This window comes from Neophocaena asiaeorientalis, unplaced genomic scaffold (assembly GCF_003031525.2).
Source record: "Neophocaena asiaeorientalis asiaeorientalis breed wild unplaced genomic scaffold, Neophocaena_asiaeorientalis_V1.1 scaffold36, whole genome shotgun sequence".
Lineage (NCBI taxonomy): Eukaryota > Metazoa > Chordata > Mammalia > Artiodactyla > Phocoenidae > Neophocaena > Neophocaena asiaeorientalis.
Window position 1 is genome coordinate 7,145,830 of NW_020174149.1, and position 9,953 is coordinate 7,155,782.

At 45.5% G+C, this 9,953-nt stretch overlaps 1 protein-coding gene across 1 annotated transcript in view; it reads left to right on the forward strand.

Annotated features, from left to right (window-relative positions):
* CHN2 (chimerin 2) overlaps positions 1-9,953 on the forward strand; it is a 317,587-nt gene that overhangs the window by 203,897 nt on the left and 103,737 nt on the right. Inside the window, exon 6 of the mRNA XM_024755088.1 lies at positions 1,695-1,980. Coding sequence (XP_024610856.1) covers positions 1,695-1,980 — 286 coding nt within the window. The remainder of the gene's footprint in view (positions 1-1,694; positions 1,981-9,953) is intronic.

The following is a 9,953-nucleotide window of genomic DNA, read 5'->3' on the forward strand; positions in this document are numbered from 1 at the left end:
ACCCAGCAATCCCACTACTGGGCATATACCCTGAGAAAACCATAATTCAACAAGAGTCATGTACCAATATGTTCATTGCAACACTATTTACAGTAGCCAGGAGATGGAATCAACCTAAGTGTCCACTGACAGATGAGTGGGTAAAGAAGATGTGGCACATACATACAATGGAATATTATTCAGCAAAAATAAAAATCACAGCACCCAAAAGGCATTGCATTTACTGCACCTTCCTAACCTGGATCAAATATTTTATGTCCTTTGATCCTCATGGCAATCCTATAAAGTTTGGTGAAGGTTTTCAATTTCAGAATTGGATTGTCTTCCAAAAGTTCATTCATGAACTCTTTGGAATTGGGAAGCTCTTTCTCCATGGAAGAAATGGTATCAATGAAACACTTCCCAGGGCCTTCCCTGGTGGCAGAGTGGTTGGGAATCTGCCTGCCAATGCAGGGGACACGATGTTCTAGAGCCCGGAAGCCACAACTACTGAACCCACGTGCCACAACTAATGACACCCACGCGCCTAGAGCCCGTTCCTGCAACGAGAAGCCCGCACACGCAATGAAGAGTAGCCCCCTCTCGCCTCAACTAGAGAAAGCCCGTGCGCAGCAACGAAGACCCGACGCAGCCATAAGAAAATAAATAAATAAATGTATTAAAAAAAAAAAGAAAGAAAGAAAGAAGCACTTCCCAGGTCACCCGTGCGCAGCAACGAAGACCCGACGCAGCCATAAGAAAATAAATAAATAAATGTATTAAAAAAAAAAAAGAAAGAAAGAAAGAAGCACTTCCCAGGTCAGCCCACAAAGGTGTGTTCAACCCACCATCTCAATGCTGTGATTGTGGAACGGTCGATGCTTTCCAAGTTGTGACTGGGGATGGCATATCTTCAGTGATGTCATTATGGGGAAGCACTTCAAGAGTAGCAAGTGCCCTAGAGATGCAAAGTATTTTCCCAGCTTCCCAGCATCCCAGCAGCAGGAGTTGACAGTCCCAGTGGGGAGCCAAGCAGGGGCTGTGAGATATAGGATCAAGGCCAAGAGGGAACAGTCAGAACTAAAGGGAGAGCACCCTAATGATTAGGTCACTGGAATGCTGGCTCTGGCGTTCAAGCAGGGAGCTCCACACAGCTCCCCTGTTTCCCTTCTGTTGGACCAACTGGGGTGGGAGGCATGGGGTGCTTTACTGATAGTGGTTAAAGATGTAATAATAAAAGGACATCAGGCCAGTGGTGATAGCTTCCCTTGCAGAGGTAATTGCCTGGTACAGGGGAGGGGGTGGAGGGGCATGGCTAGTTCCCATTAAGAAATTTACATAAGATATCTGTAAATCAGGCAGTACTCCCTGACTTTTACAAATGAGAATGATTATGACCGAATGGCCTTAGTGATTTCTAGGACCAAATGATGCCATATGACTGGCTAGGGTTAAACCCACCTTTGCCTCTTTCCAGGGATGTAGCCTCAATCAGGTACCCCCTCTTTTCAAGGCTCAGTTTCCTCAGCAGTCAAACAGGGATAATAATTGCCCCTGTCTCAACGGGTCTCCATGATAACTTAATGGGGAAAATCAAGTCCAAGGGCTTAGCCCAGTGCCTGGCATTCAGTACACTCTCGGGAAGTTTTAGCTGCCATTGCCACTCACTGGCCTGATTTCTAACACTACTGTGATTTCTCCTTCCTCATGGGCAGGTTTGGAAACCAGACCTTAAACTACAGGCTCTTCTATGATGGAAAACACTTTGTGGGTGAGAAGAGGTTTGAATCGATTCACGATCTGGTCACAGATGGCTTGATAACGCTGTACATAGAAACAAAAGCTTCTGAATACATTTCCAAAATGACAACAAATCCCATCTATGAACACATTGGATATGCCACTTTACTCAGAGAAAAAGTATCCAGGAGGCTAAGCAGGTCTAAAAACGAATCAAGAAAAGCCAGCGTCACAAATGAAGAACACACAGCGGTTGAAAAGGTAAGTTTACGCGAGGGACAAAAACAGTCTCTCTGTTTTTGATCTATGCTCAAAAACTGGACGATTAATTCTATATGTGATTTGCCAGTATGTTGTAGGAGACCACCCCACCTCCACCGAAAGAACTTTAGAATTTTCATGCTAAAAGGGACCTTGGACATCTTTCAGTTCAACCCCCTCATTTTACAGATGAGGACAGTAATGTCCAGAAATGTTTGATGATTTGCCCCAACTCATGCGGTCAGAGCCAGGACGTCCACAGATAATTATCTGTGCGTTTATTCGGAGTTTGAAAGGAAGAGAAAATCCCATTAATGTTTTATGATGAAACTAGTCACTTGCTTTTTAATTGCCATTTGAGGTGTTACTGGCTCCATCTCTAGTTCCACCCAGCTGGCCAGATACATGGTATTTGCATTTCCTTCTCTCAGGACTGGGTGACCATGCGTGATCCACAGGTCAGCCGTCTCTTGAAGGTGGTTTTACCTAGATAACAGATTTTACTGACAGAGATGGGAGCATTAGCGGTGATGATGGCTCTCTCTGGGAGGCTTGGAAAGGCAGGCTATCCTTTGTCCCAAAGGAGGAGTTATTATGCCTCGCCGAGGATTAGAAGCTCCTAAGTGGGTGATGTTCAAGGTGGTTGCATCACGGCAGGATGTGGCGAGGAAGATCTGATTTTCCTCTCCAGTAAGTTGCTGTTTATTTGAAAGACACCACCACAGTTTGCTAGCAGATTTTTTGGATGTGCCTCTTTAGGAACCATCTGCTTTGCCTGGTCCTGTCTGTTTTCCACTGAAAGAAAGTGACAGCCAGCCACGCCAGTCAGCCCCCACTGAGTCTGTGCTGAGCCCAGCTTCTAAGGCGAGCTTGGACTGGGGCAGATGTAAATAAGCAGGGCGAGCACTGCTACTTCTGGTGGTTACTAATCCTTAATTAAACTGGAATGGCCCCCTTCGTCCCCCTGTTGTCCAGTGTTAGCAGAAAGCAAAAGAACCTCAGGTTGACTGATTGGACTTCGGCTTTGGCGACGGGGATGCACCAGAAAGCACTGAAATGAGGAGAGCAGAGGATGGCAGGCGGTTCTGTTGGCAAACAGGGGATGATCTTAATTGATTTGCTAATTAAGCTTTAGAGCCTAGGAGAACCTTCCTCAGAATCATGTCAGATGAGCAGCTGGCTCATGAAAAAAATCATTTGCCATTTTCTTTTTATAACTCCAGAGTCTCCAAAGCACCTGTTTATTCTTTTGCAGATAATTGATTTGGGAAATGGTGGGGTTTCTGATTGTTTACATTTCAACAAAAGAGAGAGAGAGAACTTGGGTCCCAACTTTCAGAGTTTGTTCCCGTCTAGGCAAAAGCCGTTCCTTACTCTGTTTGCCAAATCTGTTGAAAAGTAATTTAGAATAGAAAATCTGGAAGCTGACCTTCCTAGCCATGACAAATCAGAGGATGAATTGTAAAATAAATCTCTGAAGTGGTGTTTATATTTCTGAATTGGAGAGTGATGCCACCATAAAGGCAATCTGTTACAACTGCAGGCAACACACTAGAACATTTCCAGGAAAAGAGGTGAGTAGGAAGTGACTCTTGTGTAGTTGGGATGAGAGTTTAGATCCTGGGTGTTGGAATTGACATTCACCGATTTCTGCCCTCCGCCACAAGAGAAGTTGGGTCACTGGAAACTGATATTTCTAGATGATAGTCCCGTAAGGAGATTTACATGGCAAAATATGTCCTTTCTTGTAGATCATTTTGTATTTATTTATTAAGATTAAATTTTGGAGGAAATTAATAATCAGATTAATAATCACTTTGAGTGAACCACCCAGTATACTTTTACCTTTTTAGGAAAAGGTAAATAAAGAAAATGTTGAAAGAGAAAGTCCAAACGCAGTGAAAGGTTTGATGGACAGGTGTTGGTGGTGCAGGTTTCTTAGATGCTAATGATGCAGTGTTTGGCTTTCCTGGAGGACACTCCGAATACCGGGTCTGGTCATTTGCCAGGGGTCACTCATTTTGTTACTGGATTTGTGAAGTAACTTGGTACACCTCCATCTGTTTCTCTCTGACCTGTATTGACAAGTGGAATTACCAAGTCTCAGTCTTGCCAGAAATTCCATTTCCCTTAAGGGCAGGTCAGTGGACTGCTGCCATGGAGACAGTAACTAGAAAAGAGGTGGCAGAAACTTGAGTGGATTGACTGAGAATGTCCGCGGCACCTGTCTGCTTCGGTAATGGCACGTCTTGAAGGTTTTAATGAGTGAAATGGGTAGGTTTCCTAATACTTCTCAAATCCAGACAGCCCAGCATTTCATTTTCCAGAGTACTTAAACTCCATCCGCCTGTTTATTTTATTGCTCATTTCCTAATGAATCCAGAGAGACTTTGTTACCTGTAAATCCGAGAATATTAACAGTGTAAATTGGCCAAAAGATATTACCTACCCCATCAGATTTGAGCTGTTTCCAGATTTACCTCCTGTCAAGATGGCTAGCAGTGAACTTGATTTTAATAACTGCAGATGAGGTGGGGAGAGGGGAGGGTACAAAAAAAAATGTTGTGGTTGTTAGCCAATAGGGATCTGACTTCTTTCTGATTCTTTAATTGATTTTTAAAACATGATCTATAAGGGCCACCGTTTCATGTATTTAATTAAAATGGTCATGCCCAGTGTCATTTATTTCTTTTTTTTTTTTTTAATTTATTTATTTTTGGCTGTGTTGGGTCTTCGTTTCTGTGCGAGGGCTTTCTCTAGTTGTGGTAAGCGGGGGCCGCTCCTCATCACGGTGCGCGGGCCTCTCACTGTCGCGGCCTCTCTTGTTGCGGAGCACACGCTCCAGACGCGCAGGCTCAGTAGCTGTGGCTCATGGGCCCAGTTGCTCTGCGGCATGTGGGATCTTCCCGGACCAGGGCTCGAACCCATATCCCCTGCATTGGCAGGCAGATTCTCAACCACTGCACCACCAGGGAAGCCCCCAGTGTCATTTCTTTTATGAAACTTATTTCAGAATGTATTCCATAGATGGATTGTCTACTGACCTCCAAAACTGGTGCTGTAAGCAAGAATAACAGGATTTAACATTGGTCCAGACATTTGCAGTTTGTAAACAGATCTCACGCATGTGAAATAGCTTCCCATTTTATCCTCAGAACAACTTTGCCAGGTACATAGGGCAGGAATCATTATCCCCACTTTATTGAAAAAGTCACAATAGCAGGATGAGGAATCAGACCCACACTTCCTAACTCCAAGTTCAAAGCTTCTTAAATCTATGGAGCAGCTGGACCTCATTCTGTTCTTATTGCCCTTATTGCCTTAAGCAAACACCCTTGCTTTTGACCATCCTAAGTCAATTGATAGTAAGAATCCCTTAATATTTACGTGATGTGCTTTTGAAAATACACTGCTATCAACAGCTCTAAGAACTAAACTGCCTTGTAAACGATACCCAACTGAATCAAATATATGTGACAACAATATTTTCAATAGCACTTTTATTAAGTAAATTTGGCTTGCTGGATTAAATTGCATTTATGCTTTACTGGAGAAAATTCATCTGTACTCTTGATACAATACAAGCACATTTAAGAATATATTATAGTTTACCATTATTCATTTCACTATTTTTTATAATAGCAAACATCAGAAAACAACCTAAATGCCCATCAGTTGGGGATTGCTTAGATGAATGATGGTACACCGATGTACAGGAATATTATGCAACCACAGAAAAGAATGAGGATGCTCTCATATGGACCAGTTTGAAAAGATTACCCAGAGTTATCAAATGCAAAACCAAATATACTATAGTATGGGCAGTACGGTTTCATTTGTGTAAACCAGAAAAAAAGATTTTACACATTTTTTTCTTGCAAAATCATAGAACATCCCTTGAAGGATGCAAGAGCTAGTATCAGGGTTGCCAGTGTGGAGGGGACGGGGGTGTCTAAGATGTAAGGGAGGGAAGGAGACTCCTGCTGCTATTTCATACTCTTTGAATTTTGAACCATGATAAATGCAGGATCCCATTCAGAAAATTAAATAAGAAAACAAAATTCATCATGTCCTAAATTCACATACGTTAGAGCAAACCCTCCGTAAAACATCTTCTCTACACAGTGTATCACACACACACACACACATATACAGTTCCGACCCTCTGGACCCACACTGTTTTCCCATCCCTTCTCACTGGCCCCCTTCCCCATCCTGATAGCTCTTTTTATTCTTTCATTTCTCCTTTGGATTGTTAGCAAAGAGTCTGTATTTAGAAGCCTTTTGCTGAGGGTTGGGGGGCTAGAAGATACTAATTTAGCACAGAACTAAATCAGCAAATCAAGCCTACGGCATGACTGTCCCTGGAAATGGGGTGACTGTTGCTCCCTCCCTGATCTTGGCCCCTGACCACCTATAGACCCCTCAGCAGTGCTTCCCTGGGGTTTTGTCCAGCCCTCCCCCCATTTTTCATGCCCTTCCACCCCACCCCACTCTCCTTTCTCAAGCTGCACCAGGCCAGCTCCCAGATTCCTCTTGCTTTCCTACAGCAGCGAGGAAACGTTTTTCGTTTTTGCTCGTCTTGCTGTGAAACCAAGAGAGAGACCTTTTCTGGAGCGAAGGGCTCTGTCCTCCTGTATAGATGAGTGTTTCAGAGAGGAATGATCTCCAGCCTCCACCCCACCATTTATTTTCTTTTAGAAATAATTATTTTCTTTACGTCCAGGGTGAACCTTTCGTCTTTTATTTCACTGTTTCCACCATAGGGATCAGCTGGCCTGCAAGATATCTTTGCCTAATACCATGTTACATTTTTCTCCATACTCCTGGAGCAAGAGGAAGTGCCCCCCCCACGCCGCTCCAGGGCACAAATCTCCAGGCCTCACTTACTGAGAAGCCTCAACAGTGGATTCAGCTCACCCTGAGTGGTTCTCCCCACCAGTCCCATGATGGGCCCAATGGCTGGTGCCCCTTGGTGACTTTTCACTCATCAGATCGTTGCTCTTGCTGTTGTTTTCATCTTGGAAACCATCTGATTTGCTTTGTCTACAGGACAAAGTTCAGATTCCTCAGCAGGACATTTGCAGCCCATCTAAGCCCAGGCTCCCCTGGAAGCAGAGCCTGAGGCAAGGGCTTGGTGCATTGGTAATTTGGGATGGCAGCCAGGGAGCAGGAGGGAGAGTGAAACAGACAAGGAGAGAAGCCAGTAGAAATGCAGATTATTGAGTTGGGCACCTTCCAAGGAGCCATGTAGAACTGCTCCTGGGAGGAACTGAAAGGGGGGTGGTATTTGCCCACCACCCCCTGACCTCTGTTGGCTGAGGGGTGCTTGTGAGCTGTTAAGTCCCTTAAACACCAGGCTGTGCCTGCAGAGAACCAGGTGGGTGCCCAAGGGCAGGGAGTGAGAGATCATGGTGAGGACAGATGCTGTCGGACTGCCGGAAGGTGAGAGCCACAGCGATGCCCGGGGTCGATGGTGGGCCAGACAATGCCCACTGCAGTCCGGCCCCGCCTTTCCCAGCCTGTCTCCAGAGGCTGGCCTCCCTCGCCGGCCTGTGGTCTACAGATGTTCCTGTGCCCCTCACCTCCCCTCCCTCTGTGCCCCATCTGACATGCCTTCCCTCTCCTGTTATCTTCAGCTTTCTGTTCACCCTTTAGAGACAAGCACAGCCTCCCTAATAAAACCTGCTGGGACCCACCCTCCCTCACCGACTCTAAAGGATTGATCTCATCTCACCACTATCTCACCACTTTCACAACAAAAAACTTTTTATTGAAGTATAGTTGATTTACAATGTTGTGTTAGCTTCAGGTGTACTGCAAAGTGATTCAAATATATATATTCTTTTTCAGATTCTTTTCCATTATAGGTTATTACAAGATACTGACTATAGTTCCCTGTGCCATATAGTAGTTCCTTGTTTTTCCATTTTATATATAATAGTGTGTGTCTATTAATCCCAAACTCCTAATTTACCCCTCCCCCCTTCCCCTTTGGTAACCATAAGTTTGTTTTCTATGTTTCTGAATCTGTTTCTGTTTTGTAAGTAAGTTCATTTGTATCGTTTTTTTTAGCCTTATGTTTTGCACGTAATCTTTAAGATAATGTAACATGCTGTGTCTTAGGTAATTATTGAAATCAATGGTTCTCAGCGTCTCCCTCAGTGATTGGCAGCATCACATTCCCCAAGAGACTGATTAGAAATTCACCTGCTCGGCCCCGACCCCAGCACTACTGGGTCAGGCCCTCCGGGGCGGCACCTGCCAGCTGCTGTGTGACCAAGCCTCCAGGTGGCGCCGGTGCACGCCCAAGTTTGAGAACCCCTGGTTTAGACGCTCCTCTCTTCCTCTAGAATTTGACCAGTTGGAGGCCCAGGTCACTCCTTGGTTTACATCTTAACTCTAAAGCCCAACCCATGAAGGACTCAACAGAGTAAACACTGTTGAATAAACAGATGGATAATTTTCAAAATGGAACAGATTGGTTCACATTCACCCTAAGGAACAGCGTCTCTCGAATACACCAAGATGGTGTATCAGTATCTCCCACCATTTTCTCTCAGGGCGTCTCCTTCCACCCCTGGGCTAAACTCTGACCTGCGGTGGCATCCTGAGAAGCTAGAGCCTGGAGGAGGAGGGTCTTGGAGACCATCTTGTGCATCCCCTTTGTTTTACACAACAGGAGACTAAGGCATCTAGCTCATTTGTCTGGAGTATTTCAGAGACATCTAGAGGTCACAGAGGCTTGGATAGAAAAAAATGCTGTAAAGCAACTGGCCACTTAGAAGTTCTCTTAAAGTTGAAAGATCTTTGAGGAGCACAAGTTGTATGTACAGGACTCCTGTGTGAATGATTGAAAAGTCCCAGCAGTCAGGGCCCAGCAAGAAATAGAAGACACATTCACTGGGATGTTGAAGAGAATTTGATTAACAAGGGATCTTTCCGAGGGACTGGCAATGGTGGGAGCTGTTACCTCCCCAGTGCTGAAGGGACTATGGGAAGGCACTGGGTTTCTGGGGTCTTATGAGAGCTGGAGGGGAGAGGAGGGGGCTGCCACAGAAGGGGGAGACTGCAGGAGAAGGGCTTCTGTAGCTGGTGAGCTCACATAAAAAGGGAACTCCCACAGGAGGGGACTCTCATAGAGAGAGAGAGACCCTCACGGTCAAGCAAGGGTGCAACCCTTAGGTGCTGCGCCACTCAAGCGGGAAGGGGCAGGGGAAGAAATATCTCAGCTTCTCTCTCCTCCCACCCTTTGATCTCTTGCCTGCATCTCCCATTGGACAAATCCAACCGGCAGCCAGAGGACAAGGGAGCCAGGGTTACAGTCCATAGGAGTCAGCCTCCCCACCATAGGCGGGGAGGGAATGAATTGCGGGGGGTGGGATGTGGCAGAGAATAACCAATGCAAGGAACAAATAGAATAAAAGTGTATTAGCCTTGTTCTAATTCCTGTAGAACGTTCAGTCACCAGATTCAGAAGCCACGATTGGCATTAATGCAAGATGACGAGGTAGCCCTTTTTGTGGGTGGGCTCCACCACTGAGCCATTATGGAAGGGGTCTTGGTCCTAGAGGGTGGAGAGGCTTTGTAACTTCATTAAGAACAGTTAATTCAAGCATGGTGTCGCCCATTGCCCTTCCCCGAGCAGAGATGCTGCATCCATTTGCCAAAGGAGGAGCCTGCATTGTTCACATAGAAAGCATCCAGGGGCTGAAAAAGATACAGTCATATTACAGGGTCTGGAGAACCTGTAGATTTGTTCTGCAGGAGGTCTCTTGGAAACAATATGTAACTGACATAACCAGTCTTTTCTCAGGAGAAAGGATAAATGAAGATGAGCATAATTTAGCTAGTAAAAGTGACAGGTACAGGGCTTCCCTGGTGACGCAGTGGTTGAGAGTCCGCCTGCCGATGCAGGGGACACGGGTTAGTGCCCCGGTCCGGGAGGATCCCACATGCTGCGGAGCAGCTGG